Source organism: Solanum lycopersicum, chromosome 1 (genome assembly GCF_036512215.1).
Source record: "Solanum lycopersicum chromosome 1, SLM_r2.1".
Taxonomy (NCBI): domain Eukaryota; kingdom Viridiplantae; phylum Streptophyta; class Magnoliopsida; order Solanales; family Solanaceae; genus Solanum; species Solanum lycopersicum.
Window position 1 is genome coordinate 73,750,321 of NC_090800.1, and position 25,265 is coordinate 73,775,585.

The following is a 25,265-nucleotide window of genomic DNA, read 5'->3' on the forward strand; positions in this document are numbered from 1 at the left end:
ACTATTCTCTCCTAAATGTATCAAAGACCCGAAGTAATGAAAGTTATAATTAAACTTCAAAAAAGTATCAACTTTTCACATTACAAAAAAAATTGATTATCAAGGACAAATAATTTCGTCATTAATAAATCATATTTTCGTCACTAAAAATCATATATGACGAAAAATAATTTGTCACTCAGTCGTCACTAAATGTGTGTCACTAAAAGTATACAAAAACGATTTATTGCTTCGTCGTTAAAAGTATTATATTAACTACAAAAAGAAAAACCGTCCCAAAATGCTTAAACATTTGTGACAAAATTATTTGTTGTAAAAAGTATATTTTTTGTAGTTAATAGTATGTTTTATCACTAAAAAGGTTATAACTACCGACAAAATTATATCATCGCTGATTATTTTACTTCAATCAGTGACGAAATCAATTGTCTCTACACTTTTATGCATTTTGTAGTTGAACAAAATCTCATCTTGTAACACATAACTATATTTTATATACAAAATATTATTTTGTTCTTAAATGTATATATGATAAAATTTATCATTATAAAAATTATTTTCATATATATATATATATATATATATATATATATATATATATATATATAATGTTATATATCTCCCTATCTCAATCTTTTTCAACCTTGGCCAGTAGCTCACACATTATGCTGCCTTGGGAAATCAAACTCACAACCTTAAGGTTGGAAGTGAAGAGTGCTTACCATCAGACGAACTCTCTCTTGTTGTTCATTTTTGTTTTATTTTATACTTTATTCACTTCTTTCAAATTTAACTTTTGTAGAAACTATATATTATATGATTATTTATAGTCATACACAAATGAATGAAATTTACCACCACAATTCATTCAAATGTAGATTATATTTAATTAAACTATGTATTATTTTAAATATCTTTAAATATATTCATTACAATTTTGTCATTTTATTTGTAATGACCCGGTAGGTCATTTTTGGACATTTTAAATATTCGTGTAACTAGAGTGAATTAATTGATGGGTAAATTGTAGATAATTGACTTAATCGATAGTTAATGGCTAAAGTGATAATTTATTTGAGTCTCTATACTATTTGACCTTTATATATTTAAATAAGTAGTAGGGTTTATCTCTTTTTATACTTAATTAGTTTTATATGAAAAGAAAAAATAATAAGAAGGGGAGAAAATTACCTGGGCGTCGGATGATAGAGGCAGAGGCACAAGTCAATGCCATAATGTCACGACCCAAATCCGGGCCGCGACTGGCACCCACACTTACTCTCCTATGTGAGCGAACCAACCAATCTAAACCTTAACATTTCAATGTAATATCAACATAAAGTAATGCGGAAGACTTAACTCATTAATAAAATAAATAACTATTATTATCCCCAAAATCTGGAAGTCATCACCACAAGAACATCTATGATCAAATTACTAAACTAAGAGTATTCTAAGAAGCTAAAAATACATAAAAGCTAGTTCATGCCGGAACTTCAAGGCATCAAGACATGAGGAAGAAGATCCAGTCCAAGCTAGAAACATTAGCTCACCTTGAAGATCCGATGTGACGAAGACTGGCTAGAATTGCGGTTGAGTTGAAGACGACGGCACGTTTGCTGCACTCCACAAATAAACAAGAAGAAAACATAAAAGTAAGGGGGTCAGTACAAACACGGGTACTGAGTAGATATCATCGGCCAACTCAAAATAGAAAACAGTATATATTAAGCAATATCATAAAATCAACTAATATCCTTAGCATGCAGCATTTACAGTTACCATAACCCTTGGTTACAACACCAAGCACATCAATGAGGACTCACGCCTCCTCATCATACTCATTTCGGAATTCGGTTCATTAGATTAAATATATTAACGTCTTTCAAGATTTATTATCTTTATTCCTCTCGTTTCGGTACGTGACACTCCGCTCCTCAATATACTATCCTGGTGTCGGAACGTGACACTCCGATCCTCATTCTATCCTGGTGTCGGAACGTGACACCTGATCCATATTCTATCCTGGTACCGAAACGTGGCACCCGATCCATATACTATCCTGGTGTCGGAACGTGACACTCCGATCCTCATATACTATCCTGGTACCGGAACGTGGCACCCGATCCATATACTATCCTGGTGTCGGAACGTGACACTCCGATCCTCATATACTATTCTGGTACCGGAACGTGGCACCCGATCCATATACTATCCTGGTGTCGGAACGTGACACTCCGATCCTCATATACTATCCTGGTACCGGAACGTGGCACCCGATCCATATACTATCCTGGTGTCAGAACGTGACACTCCGATTCTCATATTCTATCCTGGTACCAGAACGTGGCACCCGATCCCCTAATCTCACTACTTTCGTTCATCAAGCCTTCGTTTATACCAAGGCATCATCATTAACAAAGTATATTAGGGTTTCTTTTCAAGATTCAGGATTCAATAGCTTCATCATGCTTATTATATCACAATTACATAATCACATTCATGCAAGCATACAATTAAGCATATAGAAGAGTTTACAATACTACCAATACATATCATTCGTTATTAAGAGTTTACTACGAATAGCGTGAAAACCATAACCTACCTCCACCGAAGATTCGTGATCAAGCAAGCAATTTCCCAAGCTTTGTTTCTCTCCTCTCGTTCGATCCTCTCTCTATCGTTTCTCTCTTCTTCTCTTTGTTCTTTCTATTTTCTTTATTCAAACCCTCTTTCTTTTACCCTAATTAGTATATAATTAAGAATAAAAGATGGCAATAATATCCCACTAATTAACTTAAGGTTACCTCTTTTAACCCCCAAGTAATTAGACTTATTAGAATTAACCCACTAACTTTATAATTAAAGCAGGAATAGTCAAAAACGTCCCTTAAAACGTATAAAGAAATCCGACCCAGACTGAATTGGTCGGACTGAGTAACCTCCGGAACCTTGTCCTCTAGAGTAAGAACCATTAAACTCACCTCCCTTTCGAAACCTTTTTGATGTAGTTGCCATGGTGAAGTCATCTGGCTTCACTCCCTCTACCTCTATTACGAAGTCTACCACTTCTTGAAAAGATTTCGCTGTAGCCGCTACCTGTAAGGCTGAAATCCGCAACTCTGATCTCAACCCCTTCACAAAACGGCGAATCCGCTCTTGTGGACTGAAACATAGTTGGGTGGCATACCGGGATAACGCACGAAACTTAGCCTCATATGCAGTAACTGACATCCTACCTTGTTCTAGGCTTAGCCTCATATGCAGTAACTGACATCCTACCTTGTTCTAGGCTCAAAAACTCATCCCTTTTCCTATCCCTCAAAGTCCGGGGGATATACTTCTCCATAAACAAGCTAGAGAATGACGCCCAAGTCATAGGTGGTGCCTCCGTTGGTTGACACTCAACATGTGACCGCCACCACATTTTGGCATTCCCTTGAAACTGATAACTCACGAACTCAACACCAAACCGTTCTACTATACCCATCTTGTGTAGTAGCTCATGACAGTCAACCAGAAAATCGTAAGCATCCTCAGATTCAGCACCCTTGAAGACTGGAGGTTTCAATTTCAAGAACTTACTGAAAAGTTCATGCTAATCATTTGTCATTATAGGCCCAGTAGTCAGACGTGGAAACGTGCCTATGTCCAATGAGGCATCCATACGAGGAGCCATAGTGGCTGCATATTGTACCTCTGAAACCGGAGGTGTTGGTGCAGAAAATACTGGAGGTGCCTGACCCTGATCAGACAACCCACTAAGATAAGCGAGCACCTGATTTATCATCTCTGGGGTAGGCTGGGGTGGCAATCCCTCATTCTGCACTTGTTCATTTTCCCCATCCTCCCCTTCTCTTATTACTTCCTCAGTCGGTGGAGGAGTCACTGCCCTAGTATCAGATGAGCTAGGTGCTCGTCCTCTTCCCCTAGAGGACGTCCTCCCACGACCTCTACCACAGCCTCTTGCCGCTGCTCTTCCTCGAGCTACAGCCCCAGTGGCTGGCTCAGACGCACCCTGTCCCGCCGGTGTTGGTGTTGGTGTTGGTGTAGTCGTTGCTCTAGTTCTAACCATCTGCGAAAGAGAGTGAAGATGGTCAGATACCAATTTGTATCACCTAGATACCAATTGGATTCAAGTAGTAGCACGAATGAAAGAAAGAAAGAATGGAATTTTCCTAAAGTCTTATAGCCTCTCAAAGAAAAGTAAAGGCGTCCCCCTACCGTTCCTTAAGATTCTACTGGACTTGTTCTTGTGTGATGAGACCAACGAACCTAATGCTCTGATACCAAGTTTGTCACAACCCAAATCCGGGCCGCGACTGGCACCCACACTTACTCTCCTATGTGAGCGAACCAACCAATCTAAACCTTAACATTTCAATGTAATATCAACATAAAGTAATGCGGAAGACTTAACTCATTAATAAAATCAATAACTATTATTATCCCAAAAATCTGGAAGTCATCACCACAAGAACATCTATGATCAAATTACTAAACTAAGAGTATTCTAAGAAGCTAAAAATACATAAAAGCTAGTCCATGCCGGAACTTCAAGGCATCAAGACATGAGGAAGAAGATCCAGTCCAAGCTAGAAACATTAGCTCACCCTGAAGATCCGATGTGACGAAGACTGACTAGAATTGCGGTTGAGTTGAAGACGACGGCACGTTTGCTGCACTCCACAAATAAACAAGAAGAAAACATAAAAGTAGGGGGTCAGTACAAACACGGGTACTGAGTAGATATCATCGGCCAACTCAAAATAGAAAACAGTATATATTAAGCAATATCATAAAATCAACTAATATCCTTAGCATGCAGCATTTACAGTTACCATAACCCTTGGTTACAACACCAAGCACATCAATGAGGACTCACGCCTCCTCATCATACTCATTTCGGAATTCGGTTCATTAGATTAAATATATTAACGTCTTTCAAGATTTATTATCTTTATTCCCCTCGTTTCGGTACGTGACACTCCGCTCCTCAATATACTATCCTGGTGTCGGAACGTGACACTCCGATCCCCATTCTATCCTGGTGTCGGAACGTGACACCTGATCCATATTCTATCCTGGTACCGGAACGTGGCACCCGACCCATATACTATCCTTGTGTCGGAACGTGACACTCCGATCCTCATATACTATCTTGGTACCGGAACGTGGCACCCGATCCATATACTATCCTGGTGTCGGAATGTGACACTCCGATCCTCATATACTATTCTGGTACCGAAACGTGGCACCCGATCCATATACTATCCTTGTGTCGGAACGTGACACTCCGATCCTCATATTCTATCCTGGTACCGGAACGTGGCACCCGATCCATATACTATCCTGGTGTCGGAACGTGACACTCCGATCCTCATATTCTATCCTGGTACCGGAACGTGGCACCCGATCCCCTAATCTCACTACTTTCGTTTATCAAGCCTTCATTTATACCAAGGCATCATCATTAACAAAGTAGATTAAGATTTCTTTTCAAGATTCAGGATTCAATAGCTTCATCATGCTTATTATATCACAATTACATAATCACATTCATGCAAGCATACAATTAAGCATATAGAAGAGTTTACAATACTACCAATACATATCATTCGTTATTAAGAGTTTACTACGAATAGCGTGAAAACCATAACCTACCTCCACCGAAGATTCGTGATCAAGCAAGCAATTTCCCAAGCTTTGTTTCTCTCCTCTCGTTCGATCCTCTCTCTATCGTTTCTCTCTTCTTCTCTTTGTTCTTTCTATTTTCTTTATTCAAACCCTCTTTCTTTTACCCTAATTAGTATATAATTAAGAATAAAAGATGGCAATAATATCCCACTAATTAACTTAAGGTTACCTCTTTTAACCCCCAAGTAATTAGACTTATTAGAATTAACCCACTAACTTTATAATTAAAGCAGGAATAGTCAAAAACGTATAAAGAAATCCGACCCAGACTGGGATTGCGCAACCTGCGACGGCCCGTCGTGCCTGCGATGGTCCGTCCTGCAGGTCGTCGCAAGGTCCAGAGAGTGGATTTCTACTGAAGGCTCTGTCACCGTCCGTCACGCCTGTGACGGTCCGTCCTGCCATTCCGTCACGAAGTTCAGAGAGTCGATTTTCAGTACCCAATTTCAGATTTTCTAAGTGTTTTGAAACGAGACCCTGCGACGGTCCGTCGTGCCCATGACGGTCCGTCGTGGGGTCCGTCGCTTCTGCCAGTTTTTCCAGAATTGAAGTCGGCTGCTCAAAACGACTAAACAGGTCGTTACACATAATAAGAAACCCATGCTTCAGGTAAAATCTTTATTTTTTTTTTGTATTGTTTTTTTAAGAAAAGAATGGTATACTAAGGGTTGATGATAAGTTGTATTATTATATTAATATATTAAATTAGAAATTGGATGGATTATAGTGCTTTTGGTTGGAATTTAAATTGAGAAAGATAAGAAGTGTATATGAAAAGTATTAAACTGTCAATCGGTGGGGAGTAGGCAATTAATGTTGGAGTTCATAAATATTTTGTCTTACATTTGCCATATGTGTGGCATCAATTTTCGATTGGGATAAAACAAAGGGCAAACTTCTTCAAGTAAGAAGAATTCATCGGATGCTTTCCAACTTTTGCCTTCATTAATGGTTATGCTATCCTATCATTAATTGATGCACCTATACGTAAATATATAATAATATTGTATATCAATTTTATTATATATTGAACGATAATTAGTGAATGATTGTTTAGTCATTATTGGATAATGATTATCCAATGGTTATTATATTGGGACATTGGATTGAAAGAAAAAAAACAAGGAATCAAATTGGATTCCTTTTGCTGCTGCAGTGACAGTTTGTCATTTTTCTTAAATTTTCTTTTTGATTTTACTGTAATTATGTTAATCCTAGGCTTGAAACTTGGAAAATATGACAGTTGAAATTTTAATTGATATCAAAATTTATAAACTTGATTATAAATTTTAGTGAATTTGCAGGTCAAGGCTAAACACATAATAAATATGAGTATTGTTAGTTTTGAAAGCTTATTGTGATAATGTATATGATTAGATTGCTTTGTAATGGAAGTTCAACGAATGGAAAAGACTCAAGTTCCGGAATAAATTCTTATGGGATTCAGGCAAGTGGATTTCTAAACGATTTCTAAGTGTATGAAATGCGTGTATTTCCTTGTGGTATATGTTTGGTAGTAATGAGACTTGGCGATGGATTGACTTGTACACATTGATTAATTCTAATAATGAAAACAAAGATAATAAAAGGCAATGTGAATAATGGGTTGTATGTGATGTGTTGATAATAGAAAATGGTATGAAAGACTTGTTGAATCATTGTTGATGTTGTTGTGAATTGTGCAATGTTATGAAAATGGTGATATCCTCTTTATTTGTGTGAACATGTCATTTGCATTATTTTGAGACATGGTTGTGAAAAGTGTTATGTTCATTGAGAAAGAATGAGAACTTAAAGAGGACGTACCATTTCCGTCTCAGTTTATATGATATTAAAGAAAGAAATTTTTAATGTTTATTTCACTATAAATCTATCTCATTAAAAAAATATAGATATTTTGTTTAATTATGTGAGTTAGTTTGACTAGATACAGAAATTAAGAATAAAAGATTCTAAAAATTGTGTGTGTGTGTGTGTGGGTATGTGTGTGTGTGCGCGTGCGTGCGTGTGTGTGTGCGTGCGTGCGTGCGCGTGTGTGTGCGTATGCACAAAAAACGAACACACTAAAAGCAAAAAATGAACAGTCACATGTATATCAACCACATTTTTAGCAAGAAACACTAACCTGAATAAAGAGAAGAGGGTTGAATTCTTGAAACTATAAGAAAAAGAAGAGAAAGAGAGAGAAAATATATACTATCGCCTTCTCCGTCTCACTTTATACGATATTAACGAAAGAAATTTTTAATATTTATTTTAGGGATAATGCCCAAGTACCCCCTCAACCTATGCCCGAAATCTCAGAGACACACTAATACTATACTAAGAACCTATTACCCCTTGAACTTATTTTATTAATAACTTTATACCCCTTTTCGACCTACGTGGCACAATCTTGTGGGCCCAACGATGGTTGACTTTTTTTTTCAAACTAGTGCCACGTAGGCTAAAAAGGGGTAGAAAATTACTTATAAAATAAGTTCAGAGGGGTAATAGGACCTTAGTATAGTATAAGTGTGTCTCTGGTATTTCGAGCATAGGTTGAGGGGGTACTTGTGCATTTTCCCTTTATTTTACTATAAATCTATCTCATTACAAAAATATAGATATTTTATTTTAATTTATGTGAGTTAGTTTGACTAGTCACAGAAATTAAGAATAACAGATTCTAAAAATTTATGGCCTATAAATCTATCTCATTAAAAATGTATATATATATATAATATATATATATATATATATATATGTATGTATATATTCATGCTGTTCCAATTAATGTAAAGTTTGACTAGATACAAAATTTAATAATAATACATTCACGCTGTTCCAATTATACAAGTTAGTTTGACTAGATACAAAGAATAAAAGATTTTTAAATTTATATCAAAATTATGGACTACAAATCTATCTCGTTAAAAATGTATATATAATTATGTCGTTCCAATTTATTTAAGTTGGTTTAACTAGATACAAAATTTAAAAATAAAAGATCTTTAAATTTATATCAAAATTATGGACTACAAATCTATCTCCTTAAAAATGTATATATATATTCATGCCGTTTCAATTTATAGAAGTTAGTTCGACTCGATATGGAATTTAAGAATAAAAGATTTTTAAATTTATGTCAAAATTATGGACTACAAATCTATCACATTAAAAAGGAAAAAGGTCTGAAATATAATCAAACTTTGATTGAAATTGATGTTACGATATCAAACTTTGAAAATTACATTTTAACCCCCACCCTCCTACAATTTTTAGTAGTGTATGTTAAAAGTATATATGTGTCCACGTGGATATAAAACGTCCACGTGGGCACATATATATCTTTAAAATACAGTTTTAAATAGTTCCGAGGGCATAAATACACTATTTAATAGTTCAAGAGGTAAAAAGTCCTCCATAAAGTTTGATATCGTAACAACAATTTTGGTCAAAGTTGCATTATTTTTCAGACTCTTCTCTCCATTAAAAATGTATAGATATTCATGTTGTTCCAATTTGTATAAGTTAGTTTGACTAGATACAAAAGTTAAGAACAGAAGATTTTGAAATTTATAATCTTTAGGGGAAAGGCACAAGTACCCTCTCAACCTATGCCCGAAATTCCAAAGACACACTTATACTATTGCTAAGGTCCTATTATCCCCCTGAACTTATTTTATAAGTAATTTTCTACCCTTTTTCGACCTACGAGGGCACTAGATTAAATAAAAGTCAACCTGCATTGGACCCACAAGATAGTGTTATGTAGGCAGAAAAGGGGTTGAAATATATGTATGTGTGTCTGTGTGTGTGTGTGTGTGTGTGTGTGTGTGCGCTGTGCGTGTGAGTGTGCATGTGCTGTGCATGTGTGTGTGCGTGTGCGTGTGCGTGCGTACATGCGTGCGTGCGTGTGTGTGTGTGAAAAAAGAAAAAATTATTCTAAAGTAGTTGAAAGGAAAAATAGAACTTCAAAAGAAATGATGAATTTCATGTTTATTAGTTCTAATGCTCCTGATAATTTATGGGGTGAAGCTATATTATTTGCATGTCACTTACAAAATAGAATTCCTCATAAAATAACTGATAAACTCCTTTTGAATTGTGGAAAGGTTATAAACCTAATTTGAAATATTTAAAAGTGTGAGGGTGTCTTGCTAAAGTTATTTTGCCTGAACCTAAAGAGAGAAAAATTGATTCTTAAACTGTTGATTGTATGCTTATTGGATAAGTTGAACATAGTGTTGCATATAGATTTATTGTGTTGAAAAATGATGTGATTGATTGCAATACTATTACTGAGATAAAATTTATCATGCACCTGTTGAAAGAAATGGTAGGAATATCGCTAATATGGAGGAACTGAAAAGGAGGAAAAGACAAGGAAATAATATTTTTCTTATGAAAATGATTTTCAAACTTTTCTTGTTGACAATGAAACATTAAATTATTTCGAAGCTATATGTTCTTCTGATGCTTAATTTTGGAAAGAGTCAATACAAATTGAAATTGATTTTAATTATCAAAAAGAAAATATGGATTTTAAATGATTTACCTCCTGGTGCAAAATCTATCGGTTGTAAATGAATTTTCAAAAAGAAACTTAATGATGATGAGTCTATAGATGAATATAAAGCTCGGTTATGAGCAAAAGGATTTTTCCAAAAATAAGATATTTATTATTTTGATACATTTGCACCTACGACTAGAATTTCCTTTACTTGACACAAGTTTTTTGTTCACCAAATGAATGTAAAAACAATTTTCTTAAATGGTGAATTAGAAGAAGAGATTTATATGGTTCGACCTGAGGGATATATTATTTTAGGACAAGAAAACAAAATTTGTAAGTTAATTAAATCCCTTTATGGTCTTAAACAAGCTCCTAAAGAGTGACATGAAAAATTAGATCAAGTCTTATTGAAGGACAATTTTTTCTGTTGAAGTGGATATATGTTTTTTTACCAAAATTGTAGACAATGATTATGTGATAATATGTTTATATATTGATGACATGCCTATATTTGATACAAGTTTAAATATTGTGAATGATAACAAATTGAGAAAATGACCAACTTTAGTTAACAACTACTGATTTTGTGAACCAATAGTCCAAATAACTTCAATGAAAAGGATTATAACAGTAAATTAAATCTAAATCTGGTGAGAAAATCAAACTTCACCAATTCAAGAAGGCTCATAAGAAGGCAAAAGTCTAGGCAATTGGGAAGAATAAGGAAAAATATATACTTGGTCTACTTAAGCTGGTCAATGGACATTGCAATGACAAGCCATCACAAGAAGGTCTACATGGCCAAGCCCCAAAGACTTTTATCGGTATCGAGTTATAAGGACTCTCTAACTATAAATAAATAAGAATAAGACAGTGTCACGCTCCGAGCCTACACCCTGGATGTGGGCGGCACTCAATGACCATTGCTGGTCTTGAGCAGACCCTTGTCCTGACTTACTTAACTCAACGAAAGACTTAACTCAATACAAGAAACATTTACATAAAATAACTTGAATTAAATAACTTGGCCAAAATGACACTTAAGTCTCATAGCAAAACATATGCAATACAAAGAAGAGACTCCAAACCAAATTGTCTGGTCTATGGACCCTTTATAATACTAAGATGGATGTTGGAACAAACCCCACAATATCAATAAAAAAGGACCAAAAAGCAATAAATATGTGTCCTCTAGAATGCAAGGAGTCTTACCACTACTCCGAGTGCTTAGATAGATCAACGAGGCACTGGATGATGCTGATCCGGGTTACCTGCGTCTGCATTATTAAACGATGCAGTCCAACTGGAATCAGTACACTGAATGTACGAGTATGCGAGTCGGAATGCTAACAACTTATGCTTGAAAGGAGTTAGAAGGAACACTTACCTTGGTTCTACTCAACCCATGAATAACTTGACTTGATATGAAGTAGGTAGACATATGCAACATATATAAAAGCTTATAAAACAAAGAAAACACTTTGTTCGTTAAAGAAATGCAATAACAAACTTACTTTACTTATATATAAAAAAATATAATATCTGTGGGAGATTTTTACCTAAAACCACCACTATGAGCCGAAGTGGTAATACAACATCTTGCCCATCTGCCAGAACTATCTTATACTTTGTCGTCACACAGAATTACTTAACTTAGTGTATCCACTAGCTTAACTTACGTGATCATCTAAAAAGTATGACCCGTTAATATTCATGATAGCTATATGATTTTCATAGAGACTTGAGTTAATATGAACTCTCATCCCCACACGGTGCTCAATACAACTTCAAAATATACTTTCATGTGTCTTCAAAGCAACTTCCTTCTTTGGGTTGAGATAATTGCTCAACTCTTAGCTTTAAAAAGCTCTCTTGGAATCAATGTTTTCTTTTTCTTATTCAAAACTCTTTCTAAATAGTTTCCTCTTAACTTAAATGTGAAAAAATGTCACGCCCCGAGCCTCCACCCTGGACGTGACCTGCACCCGATGATCATTGTTGGCCTTGAGCGAACCCTTGGCCTGGTTTACTTAATTCAGTGGAAGACTTAACTCAACAATAAACAAGAACTGTTCTCACAAAGATAACTTGAAAATAAATGTTTTGGCCAAAATAACACTTAAGTCTCAAAATAAAATATCTAGAATGCAAGATAAAAAAAGACTCAATATTGATTATTTGATTGACTATCTGTCTAGGAAGCCTCTATAATATTAAGATGAATGTTGTGACAAACCCCTTAAAATTCTATATATGAAAATATTGAAAGCAACAAAAGTGTCCTCCAGATGCAAAGAGGTTCACCACTGACTCAGCATGCTCAAACTAGATCAATCAGGTGCTGGATGCTGATCCTGATTACCTACGTCTGCATTATAAGATAAATCAGGCCAATTGGCATTAGTACATTGAATGTACGAGTATGCGAGTTGGAATGCTAAACAAAAACTCTATGCTTGAAAAGACTACGAAGAAGCTTACCTTGACTCTGCTCAACTCATGAATTACTCAACTTAAAATAAAACAATAAAAACACATGTGATATATATAAAGCTTTGTAAAACAGTAAAACAACTTAGTTCGTTAAAGAAAATGCAACAATAAACTCAACTTTACTTATATATGAAAGTAATATAGTTTATATGAGAGATTCTTTAACCGACAACCATCAGTATGAGCCTAGGCGATGGTTGACTTTGATCGTAACTTTACTTGAATTGGATTATGGATTAAAGGTTCATGATCTTATGTTTATGGATGATTTCATGATGTTTAGATGTACCGTAGAGTGTTGGAATAAACTAAGAAACATGGGTATATCACTTAGGAACTAGTATGAAAAGATGGGAATAAATGGGGTCTCTAGGCATCCTTGGCGCTCTGAGAGGCGTGGGTCGCTAGGCCCCAAACTTCAGAGACCAATTTGGGGTGCCCTGGTTGGCCCGATGCCCCAAGGCCCTACGGACAGAGAATGTCCTGTGAAGATATGGGAGGCGCAGCGCCCCAGGGCCCTATAGACAGACGTTTTGACTGTTCTTCTCTTTTTCATCTCTAAACCCACAAAATATTATGATCATTAGTACCCTCAATACCCAATAGATTTGACTCGATAAACAACCCGGAAACACGAATCAAATCAACTCTGGGCATGCTACAACTCAACCAACAAGAATTCAATAATGTTCATCAAGAACTTCAATATTCATAATTCAATATACTCAAAATTCGCTGAATTAAACAAGTTGGTGTGTGAGTGAACTAACCCAACATGAAAAGATCTCATATACCTTGATAGGGATCATTCCCGACGAATTCCACTTGCAAAACCTTAGCTTTCCTGGCGAATTCTTTATCTTTCTCCCCTTTTCCTTCTTATCTTCTCTTTTCTCCAAGACCTAAGCGTAAAATAACTTTTATAATCTGAACTAAATCTTAATTTTATTCTAAATAAACCCTTAAAACGAATTAGGAAATATATGGGTGAAAAGACTAGTTTGCCCTTACTTCAATTCGGAATTGGACTTCCCTTACTTCAACAATTTCCAATTTTCAAAAGACATATTTCTCTCATAACATATCAAAATCATGCAAACTCGGCACTGTTGGAAAGATATTTCCAAGGTCATTCCAACCATATAAAGAACTGGCTCCAACTTATCCTGATCTAGAAGTTATTGCCATTTGTAAATGACCAAAAATTCACTTTCTTAACTTTAGGAAAATTTTCAGATTTTTCCTATTCTTTCTAAAAGTGAAAATTTTTAGTTTCTCAGCTTATTATAGGGTATTTCGTGTTAAGAGATGTTACAAAACATTTATAAACTCTTAGGAAATACTTAGTTCATTTATAGCTTTTGAGAAATGAACCCAACTCTTAGGGAATACTAAGTTCCCTTATAACTTTTGAAGGAAGATCTTCAACTCTTTACTTAAATTGAAGAGCATTAAAACGACGTTAAGATGTTTAATAAAAAATCTGGAAACTTTAAGAACTTTGCTTTGATTTTCTTCCTAATTTCTAAACTTAAGTCTTAATTTTTTTGACTTTAATCATAACTTTCCTTAAATGAAATTGTGAATTTAAGGTTATGATGCTTATTTTTTGGTGATTCCTAGGTGCTTAGAAATCATTTCAAGTAATTAGAATCACTAAAGAGTGTTAAAATACCTTAGAAGGACTTAAAAAGGCTAAACTATGAAAATTGAGCGAAAAATGCCGATTCGGGTGCATTCGGAATCGTCGCGCCTGGTATTGCCTTGGTGTGGTTGACGACCTTACTCTCGCATTTTTCAACACTACACTCACAAAACCTCCATTGTTATTTTATCAAACCCTTAGGATCATCAATACTTTCAATACCTGATAGATTTAACTCGAAAATCAACTCTGAGATTACGAATCAAACATCAATTGGCATTCAAATAACTCAACCCACAGGAATTCCACCATATTCTTCAAGAACTCACTTCTTAACATGTAAACAATTATAAAATCACTAAATCAAAATAAGTTTGGTGTGTCGATGAACTAATCCAACACAAAAGATCTCACATACCTCGATAGGGATCACCCCGACGAATTCCACTCGCAAAATGTTGGCGATCTTGACTTCCCTCCTTTTTCCTTCATTTTTTCTCTCTTCTCCAAGCCCAAAGCATAAAGTATAATTTTTTGATATGAACTAAAACTTGTTTTTATCCCAAATCCATCCCTAAAATGAAAGGAAATTAATTCGTGAAAAGACTAGTTTGTCATGTCTTAAATCCGCATTAGATTTTTTTTAGTTCAACAACCCAACTTTCGATAGGCATATCTCCCTCATACGATATCGAAAATGCGCAAACTCGGCGGCATTGTAAAGATCTCTCCAAGGGATTTTCAACCATATTCATAACTACCTCTAAATCATCTTGAGCTAGAAGTTATGATAGTTTGAAAATGTCCAAAGCTCACTTTCTTAACTTAGAAAATTTTCCACATTTCTCCTTTTCTTTCCAAAAATGAATATTTTATCTTATTCCTAACTAATTCAAATTGGCGAGATGTTACAGACAGATACATATACAGAAAATTTTTCTGGAGTGGGAGTTACTACAGTGTGAAATTTTTGAACTTCGAAGGAGGTTTTAACCAAGAAGGAAAAAATGAACCTACTAATTAAGGTATGTAGTTTATGATAATGTGAAGTAATTAGAATTCATTTTTGTTAGCCCTAATTCTGAACTCGACATTTTTATAAAATTCACAATTTTCTCCTAAATACATAAAACACACTCAACGAATGTGGTTTATGTGTAAGTTTCAGTCTTTTTTCATTTATTGTTGAAATTATGATATTAACCGTTCTGTTTAATTTTATTTGATCAATATTGTTTGAATATATTTATTTATTTAATTTATTACTTTTATCATATCGAGAAAGAAAATCTTTTTTTTTATTTTATACTCATTATAATTGAGTTGAAACAGAAAGGCATAAACGCATTATGATTTATGAGTAAGTTTTAGTGTCTACGTTTTTTATTGATGAAATTACGTTATAACCCCTTATGTTAATATAGTTAATAAAACGCATTCAACAAATGCAATTTATGTGTAAGTTTCAATATTTTTTCATTTTCGTTAAAATTACAATATTACCCTTCCGTTTAATTTTATTTGTTCAATATTTTCTGAATAAACTTATTTATTTTATTTATTACTTTTATAATATCGAGAAAGATAATTATTTTTTAATTTGATATTCTACATTAATTGAGATGAGAAAGAAAGGCGTAAAACGCATTCAACGAATGCGAGTTATGGGTAAGTCTCAATGTCTTGGTTTTATATCGATGAAATTATATTATTACCCCTTCTGTTGAGCAATGCATGAATCGCATTCGACGAATACAATTTATGTTTAAGTTTCACTCTTTTTTCCATCTATTGTTATAGTTACTATGCTACCCTTTCTGTTTAATTTTATTTGTCCAATATTTTTTGAATATGTTTGTTTTATTCACTTATTACTTTTATCATATCGAGAAAGATAATTATTTTTTATGCAATACTTAACATTAATTGAGATGAGAAAGAAAGACATAAAACTCATTCAACGAATGCGATTTATGCGTGAGTTCCAATGTCCTGATTTTTCTTATTGATGAATATACGCTATTACCCCTTCTGTTAAGAAAGACATAAAATGCTTTTAAAATGTGATTTATGTGTAAGTTTCAATGTCTTGATTTTTTATTGAAGAAATTACGTTATTACTGCTTCTGTAAAGAAAGGCATAAAACGCATTCAATGAATGCAATTTATGAGTAAGTTTCAATCTTTTTCTATTTATTGTTGAAATTACGATATTACCCGTTCTGTTTAACTTTATTTTCCAATATTTTTTGAATTTATTTATTTATTTAATTGATTACTTTTATTATGTCGAGAATAGAAAATCATTTTTTCATTTAATATTCAACATTAATTGAGTTGGTAAAGAAAGCCGTAAAACACATTCAACGAATGCAGTTATGGGGGTAAGTCTCAGTGTCTTGGTTTTTTATTGATGAACTTACATTATTATCCCTTCTATTAAGAAATGCATAAAACACATTCAACGAATGCAATTTATGTGTAAGTTTTAGTCTTTTTCCATCTATTTTTGCAATTACGATATTACAATTTCAATTTAATTTTACTTGTATTATATTTTTTAATATAATTATTTTTCATTTTATGTTGAACATTAATTGAGCTGAGAAAGAAAGACATAAAATTCATTTAACAAATGTGAATTATGTGTAAGTTTCAATGTCTTGGTTTTTTATTGATGAAATTACGTTATTACCCTTCTGTTAAGAAAGGCATAAAACACATTCAACAAATGCGATTTATGTGTAAGTTTTAATATTTTTCCATTTATTGTTGAAATTACGATATTGCCAGTTCTGTTTAATTTTATTTGTCCAATAATTTTTGAATATATTTATTTATTTATTTGATTACTTTTATTATACCGATAAAGAAAATCATTTTTTATTTTATACTCATTAATAATTGAGATGAAAAAGAAAGGCATAAAACGCATTCAACGAATGTGATTTATGAATAAGTTTTAGTATCTTTGTTTTTTATTGATGAAATTACGTTATAACCCCTTATGTTAAAAAAGGCATAAAACACATTCAATGAATGCTATTTATGTGAAAGTTTCAACTTTCTCCTATTTCTTGTTAAAATTATGATATTACCCCTTCCGTTTAATTTTATTTTGTAACGACCTGTTTAGTCGTTGAGCAGCAGATTTTATTTCTGGAAAAACTGGCAGAGACAACGGAACCCACGACGGACCGTCATGGGCACGACGGACCGTCGAGGGTGTCTCGTTCCAAAATACTTAGAATTATGAAAATTGGGTACTGAAATCGACTCTCTGAACTTCGTGACAAAAGTGCAGGACGGACCGTCACAGGCATGACGGGCCGTCACAGGGTCTTAAATAAAAAGTGAGTCTCTGAACTCTGTGACGGAGCAGCAGGACGGACCGTCGCAAGCACGACGGCCCGTCACAGGCTGCGTAATCCCACGCGAGGTCGGATTTCTTTAAATGTTTTAAGGGACGTTTTGGACTATTCCTGCTATAATTATAAATTTAGTGGGTTAATGTTAATAATTTAACTACTTGAGGGTTAAAAGAGATAACCTTGAATTAATTAATGGGTTAATTCACCATCTTTTATACTTAATTATATGCTAATTAGGGTAAAAGAAAGAGGGTTTGAATAAGAAAAAGAAAAGAACAGAAAGAGAGAGAAAGAGGGGATAGAACGAGAAAGAGGAGAAACGGGAAGAAGAACAAAGCTTTGGGAAATTGCTTGCTTGATCAAAATTCTTCAGTGGAGGTAGGTTATGGTTTTTATACTATTCGTAGTTAATTCTTAATAGCGAATGATATGTGTTGAGTTGTATTGTAAAGTCTTCTATATGCTAAATTGTATGCTTGCATGAATGTGATTATATAATTGTGATGAAGTAAGTATGATGAAGCTATTCAATCCCAAATCTTGAAAACCCCTTGTTAATGATGATGCCTTGGTATAAAAGAAGGCTTGATGAACTAAAGTAATGGGATTGATGATGCCTTGGTATAAAAGAAGGCTTGATGAACTAAAGTAATGGGATTGATGATGCCTTGGTATAAAAGAAGGCTTGATGAATTAATAGAATGAGATTAGGGGATCGGGTGTCACGAACCGACACATAAAATTAGGGGATCGGGTGTCACGAACCGACACGTAGAATTAGGGGATCGGGTGTCACGAACCGACACGTAGAATTAGGGGATCGGGTGTCACGAACCGACACGTAGAATTAGGGAATCGGGTGTCACGAACCGACACGTAGAATTAGGGGATCGGGTGTCACGAACTGACACGTAGAATTAGGGGATCGGGTGTCACGAACCGACACGTAGAACTAGGGGATCGGAGTGTCACGTTCCGACACATAGTAGTAGGGGAGCGGAGTGTCACGTACCGACACAAGAATAAAGGTGATGAATCTTGAAAGATGTTAATATGCTCAATCTAATGAACCTAATTCCCAAATGAGTATGGTATTGAGGCTTGAGTCCTCATGTGTGAACTTGGCGGTACTTATTAACGATCATAGTACTTGTTGTTGCTACATGTTGAGTAATGTAGTTGATTTTATATTATTACTTGATATATATTGTTTTCTATTTTGAGTTGGCCGATGATATCTACTCAGTACCCGTGTTTTGTACTGACCCCTACTTATATGTTTCTTCCCTTGTTATTTGTGGAGTGCAGCAAACGTGCCGTCGTCTTCAACTCAACCGCAACTCTAGCCAGTCTTCATTACACCGGATTTCAGGGTGAGCTAACGCTTTTAGCTTGGACTGGATCTTCTCCTTCATGTCTTGATGCCTTGAAGTTCCGGCATGGACTAACTTTTTATTTATTCTAGCCTTCTAGATACTCTTAGCTTTAGTAATTTGAGGATAGATGTTCTTGTGATGATGACTTCCAGATTTTGGGGATAATAATAAATGTTTGAGTTTTAGAAGTTATTTGATTTATTTTGTTAATGAGTTTTTAAGTCTTCCGCAATGTATTTAGTTCATTATGTTTGAAATGATGGGGTTTAGATTGGTTGGTTCGCTCACATAGGAGGATAAATGTGGGTGCCACTCACGGCCCGATTTGGGTGGTGACATATTTGTCCAATAATTTTTAAATATACTTATTTCTTTTATTTATTACTTTTATCAGTCTAAATTATGTCAGTAATGTTTATGTGGCTATAAATCTATTTCAATATAAAAGTTTATATATACTGTTTTAATTTATATTTGTTAGTTTTGACTTGATATTGAATGTAAGAATCGAAGATTTTTGAAATCTACGATCTATATTACATTAATAATGTTTGTGCGGTTATAAATTATCTAGGTATAGAATTGTGTTTGTTTTAATAGGAATAAAAAAGAAATTTGAAGAATAATAAATATTTAGTCTTTTTCTTTTGGTCGTTAATGATTTCATATGATCTTTTCCTTCTTTTTCTTGATTCCTTCCTCCCTTCTTTCTTCTCCTGATTTATTCATGTTAAAAGTTTCTTTAAAGCTTGCTTTTAAAATTGTGCTACAAACTCGAACCGTTTTGAGTGAATTATATATGAAAAGACTTGAAATATTGAGTATCTCATGTCTAATTCTTTGACTGTTTAGATATGATTTTGAGTTGGTCGGGATTTAAAGATTTCATTAGCCATTTAAGTTTTATATATACATATATATATATATATATATATATATATATATATATATATATAAAAATGAGATTTACAATAACATCTTGTGGGTGATGAAAATCCAAATTAGTTGGACTCTAATGTAGATACCGAATAAGAAATCAAAAAAGAATTTTTCCAACGGATGACATACCTAGCTAATCAAACTGAGGGTTCTGCTGCATATACTTACCTTAATGAAGGTATTTCCATAAACTGACTAAAATAATAATAGCTGATTAATAAGTAGTTACTATCCATTCAAAATTATGAGAAGTTAATATTTTTATACCATCAAAATCATAATATAAATAGACATGAAGCAATATTTTTGCAGTTACAATAACATCTTGTGGGTGATGAAAATCCTAATCTTATTTGCATTCTTCATGTGAATCTGCATCAAAGTACCTGAAATCAGAAGGAAAAGAATAAGTAAAAGATAAAAATGTTACAAAAAATAGTCTAAAAACGCGGCATTTGTGATGTCTTTATTCAGTATAAACAGTTCATTTGCAATATAGTAGTGTTAATGAAACTTATAGCAGTGTTGATGAAAGGGCAGCCCGGTGAATTGGATGTTGTACACAAGGGTCTATTGTACGCAATCTAGCATTGGATATTGTCAAGGCAAAGGGAGCACTGGAGGAGATCGAGGGTGGTTTGAAGAATCAATGTCACGGAGAGAAAAAGTTCTTGAAGAAGAAATGGAAATGGAAATGGAAATGGTGCAGGTCAAAACAGAAAATCAAGTTGCCGATACATTAACAGAACACTTGACCAGGAGTTAGTTTGGAAACTTCTGTCGTCAGCTTGGCGTCATTAAAAGGAAAGAAGCAAGAGTTGAGGGAGAGTGTTAAAACACCAAGTATGATAACTGTGTAAAAGGCTTCAAAAATGCTTATTGATGGTATGGTATAGCTAGTGTACCTGTAATGATGGATGGCATCAAAAATTCCTCTAACAAGTACCCAAAAAAATGCTCCAACTTATCTGATAAGAAAGAGATAAAACATTTGAACCATTTTTCAAAGACAGGCAGTAAACAAAATACACGAAATTAAACACATACTAACCTAACTGCTTGGTTTTGGAGGTTGGTTACAAGAATCAATGCATGTAGTAGGCGGCAGCACACGTGGTGCATGAGAGAGCTTTTCAAAAATATGACGGAGGCCCTCATGCTCAAACATGGATACTAGTATGGTATCCTCTGACTCACAACATGAAGGATCCATCTTGGCTTCATGATTCCTAGACAAAAGAACATCTGAATGGTACTTCTTTCTCGTCTGTTGTTCAATCTTGTCAACCTCCCATTTTGATGTTACTGGACAGTAAACATGCACAAATTTGGTCTGCCCATTCCTGTAAGCTCGACTGATGGCTTGCTCTTCTATTGAGGGATTCCAGAGAACGTCAAGCAAAACCACTCTTGAGGCCCCTATCAGACTTATTCCTTCTGAACACGCTTTTATGGATGCAAGCAGCACTTTTACATCACTCTTACGGTCATTAAGAGAATTTATAGATATCTGCCGCTGCTTCACATCAAGCTTCCCATCCATGTAGAGAATCTCCCGACCTAAAGTCCATCCAAAGAGAGAACTGAGTTGCTCCTTGATCAGGTTTAGAGGATCAAGTAGTTGGCTAAATATTATAACCCTCTCCTTCATCCCACCGCAAAGTCTGATAAGCTCAACAACAAATTTCATTTTTACTCCGGTATCTGGATCCAACCGACAACCTCTCTCTTTTAGCTGACTTTCTAAGTCAGAGAACTCCTTCCTATTGGCCACTAATGAAGGATGAACAGAGATAAGAGACACCAGATTTTGTTCATAAAAGGAGCTTGGATTCTCAGGAATCCTTCTAAGCAACTCCTTCTGCAAATCTGTGGGTTTCAGGTGAACTACAGTGTCCCTTATACCCGGAAGGCTTACCTTCTTTACATTTTCACTACACTTATGGACTAGTGGTGAAATAATGTCCCTAAGCTCTTCCAATGCTCGGGCATTCTTGTCGATGGAACTGCTAAGAGAAGCCCATTTCTGCTCCAAATCTGCAGCAAACTTTGGACTGACGACGCAGAGAGTGTTGTATAACTCCTTGATGTTATTCTGGAAAGGAGTCCCAGACAAAACTATGCGCTTCTCTGTTTCAACCTTTTTCAAAGCTTTCCAGACAAGGCTTTGCTCATTCCGAGCAGTGTGCCCTTCTTCAAGTACCAGAAGACCAGGATATTTAAGAAGGATTTCTCTAATCGGCTTAACATAACCGTCTCCATCATCTCCGGTAAGAATTCTGAACAAATCATAACTGATCCCCAAAACGCTATTACCTTTAACCCAGGATCCCAGCTTCACCATTCGTATAAGGTGTGGATTTCTCTTTCCCGGATGGGATAAACAGCGAAACACACTCACTGTAGCTTCATCTTCCTGTAAAGAGAAATCTTTGCTGTTCAAGTTGTGGAAGGGAATGTCCACCTCCCATTTCTGGAACTCAGCTTCCCAGTTAAGCAGCAAGCTGGAAGGAGCTATGATTACAGGTCGAGACTTTGGAAACAGCTTCAAATACGACTGAAGAAATACTAGGGTGAGACGGGTTTTCCCGGTTCCAGGTGGATGTGAGATTATGCATCCTCCTTTGCTATCAGATAGGGGCTGTCTCAGCCTCTCGAGATTTATATCTCCGGCAACGTTTTTCCACATAAATTCAAATCCACCACGTTGATGAGGATGCATGGTTGATTTGGCACTTTGTGGAACTAAATCCCACACGGTTCCTTCTTCATTAATCAGAGAATCTTGGACTTCAGAAGAATCAGAGAATCTGAAGCCACCAACATCCAAGAGTGACGGCGGTTGTCCTAAATGTTTTCTTTCATATCTCCCTCGAGTTCTTTGAGCCTGCAATGACAGAAATCCAAGAATTTAAGCGTCAAGCAAAAATAAATTGAAGAGCCAGTTGATAAAATCAAATATAAGGATAGCATGTTGAAGTAAGTAACATAGACTAGAGGATTAAAGTAGTAAAGTAGCAAATCCAATGAGAAACTCAAGTAACTAGAAGTTGCTACATACAACAGACAGGTGAAAGTGCAACAATTGGACCTTTTGAATAACAGCCAAGAAGATCTTATGAAAATTGAACATTTTCATAGCGAAGATATAAAACAGATATTGGACAATTTTCCTTAAAATCAAATATAAGGATAGCATGTTGAAGTGAGGCTTCTTATGCTTCATCCTAAGAAGTGCAACTGCCTAATGGAGATGTGGCACAGGTTACACACTGCATCAAGTACTATATATATCATATGTCCAATGTGTTGTATATCCAGTTTAAGTTCAATTTACTTTCAGTTCAAGCTGCAGGAAAACCTATTACTCTAATTGTGTATCAAACATCAAACTGGATATTACTCTTTGGCACAAAATACTAGGACACACTTTACTTCAGTGCTTAGTAAATTGTTTGCTACTGATATCACTACTATTAGAAGTAAAATAACAGATTGTGTAGCATAAAAAAAAATAGTTGTTTAGGATTGATTCATGTAGAACTTTAAATTGCATTCCTAATTTAAATGAAAAAGTGTTTCACGTGACAAAAACTCGTATACTTACAAAAGAAGGGAAGATGTACTTGATCTCCAAATGCACATAGGGACAAACTTTACAGATGAGTCCAATTTGTTCATCTAGAACAAGTTTGTGGTTCCCCATCTGACAGTCACTTAAATCTCCTTTCTGCATCTGCGAAGCGGATGAATTTGTAAAGCCAATATCTGACTCTAAGATACACATCTGCATTTCAGCAAAAAGATCTTCAACTTCCTTTTCCCATTCTTCTTTCTCAGGGGGAGGAGGTTCCTCGTCTTCAAACCGAAATACTAAAGGAAGTGTTTCCTTGACAGGAACCCGTTTCTTCTTTTCAAAAGGAGTAATTTTATCATGATCATCGACATTTATGATGGAATCAATAACAAATTTCATAAATTCCGAATCTTCAAGAAACTTTTTTCCAATCCTCCTGTCCTTTTGAACGACATCCTTCTGAACAACATTCTTCACCGAGTACTCAACCTCGCAATCTTCTTCAGATTTAGACTCCTCGCCATCAGACTCCTCCTCAGCAGTAAGTAGAATTGGGCTGCTACTACCAGTTCCATTGTTCAACTTCTTCTTTTTGGACTTAGAAAGTGAACGTGAACGAAGAAGATATGATCCGCCTTTCTTCTGCTTTTCACTCTCAACAACAAGCTCAGGTGCTAACCCCACATTCGACTCTTTTTCTCCTGCTTCATTCTTTTCATCTTCTGATTCAGACTCAGAAGATGAGGTGCTATCAGTATGCACTTCCACCGACTTCATGCTTGAGGTAGATGAAACAACCTCCTCATCTTTTTCATTCAACATATTACTCTCTTCCTCCTCTACAATGATAACAACATTATCATCCTCAAAATCATCCGTATCATCCTCATCATCATTAGGTATTTCCTCAACGAAAACCCGTCCAATGATAGGCTCACAAGTTGCTGGACTGAACTTTGTTGCATCTTCAGAAACTAACATTTTTCTTTTCCTCCCAGAACCCACACCCTCTTTTCCAATATTCACAGCACAAGTCGAAGAAGACGGAGTAAGATTACCATTTTGACATGACCTGTTCCTCTGTTTTGGGCCAGAGCCATCCCCTGAGTCCATCTTTCACCACCTGAGTTCACAATTTTCTTGATCAAAATGCACCAAAAATCAACACACTAAAAGCAAAAAATGAACATTTTTAGCAAGAAACACTAACCTGAATAAAGAGAAGAGGGTTGAATTCTTGAAACTATAAGAAAACAGAAGAGAAAGAGAGGGAAAACATATACTATCGCCTTTCTCCCTCTCAGTTTATATGATATTAACCAAAGAAATTTTTAATATTTATTTCACTATAAATTTATCTCATTACAAAAATATAGATATTTTGTTTTAATTTATGTGAGTTAGTTTGACTACATACAATAATTAAAGATTCTAAAAATTTATGGCTATAAATCTATCTCATTAAATATATATATATATATATATATATATATATATATATATATATATATATATATATATGTATATGTATGTATGTATGTATTCATGTCGTTCCAATTAATGTAAAGTTTGACTAGATACAAAATTTAATAATAATACATTCATGCTGTTCCAATTAATACAAGTTAGTTTGACTAGATACAAAATTTAAGAATAAAAGATTTTTAAA

General features: G+C 34.8%; 1 protein-coding gene across 1 annotated transcript in view; it reads right to left on the reverse strand.

Moving 5' to 3' along the window:
- Window positions 1–24,709, reverse strand: part of LOC138347183 (SNF2 domain-containing protein CLASSY 4-like) — a 28,568-nt gene extending 3,859 nt beyond the window's left edge. The window contains exons 1-4 of the mRNA XM_069294830.1: window positions 23,627–24,709; window positions 21,076–22,906; window positions 20,925–20,987; window positions 20,336–20,405 (exon numbers count right to left, since the gene is read on the reverse strand). Coding sequence (XP_069150931.1) covers window positions 20,336–20,405; window positions 20,925–20,987; window positions 21,076–22,906; window positions 23,627–24,709 — 3,047 coding nt within the window. The remainder of the gene's footprint in view (window positions 1–20,335; window positions 20,406–20,924; window positions 20,988–21,075; window positions 22,907–23,626) is intronic.
- Window positions 24,710–25,265: the final 556 nt, after the last annotated feature.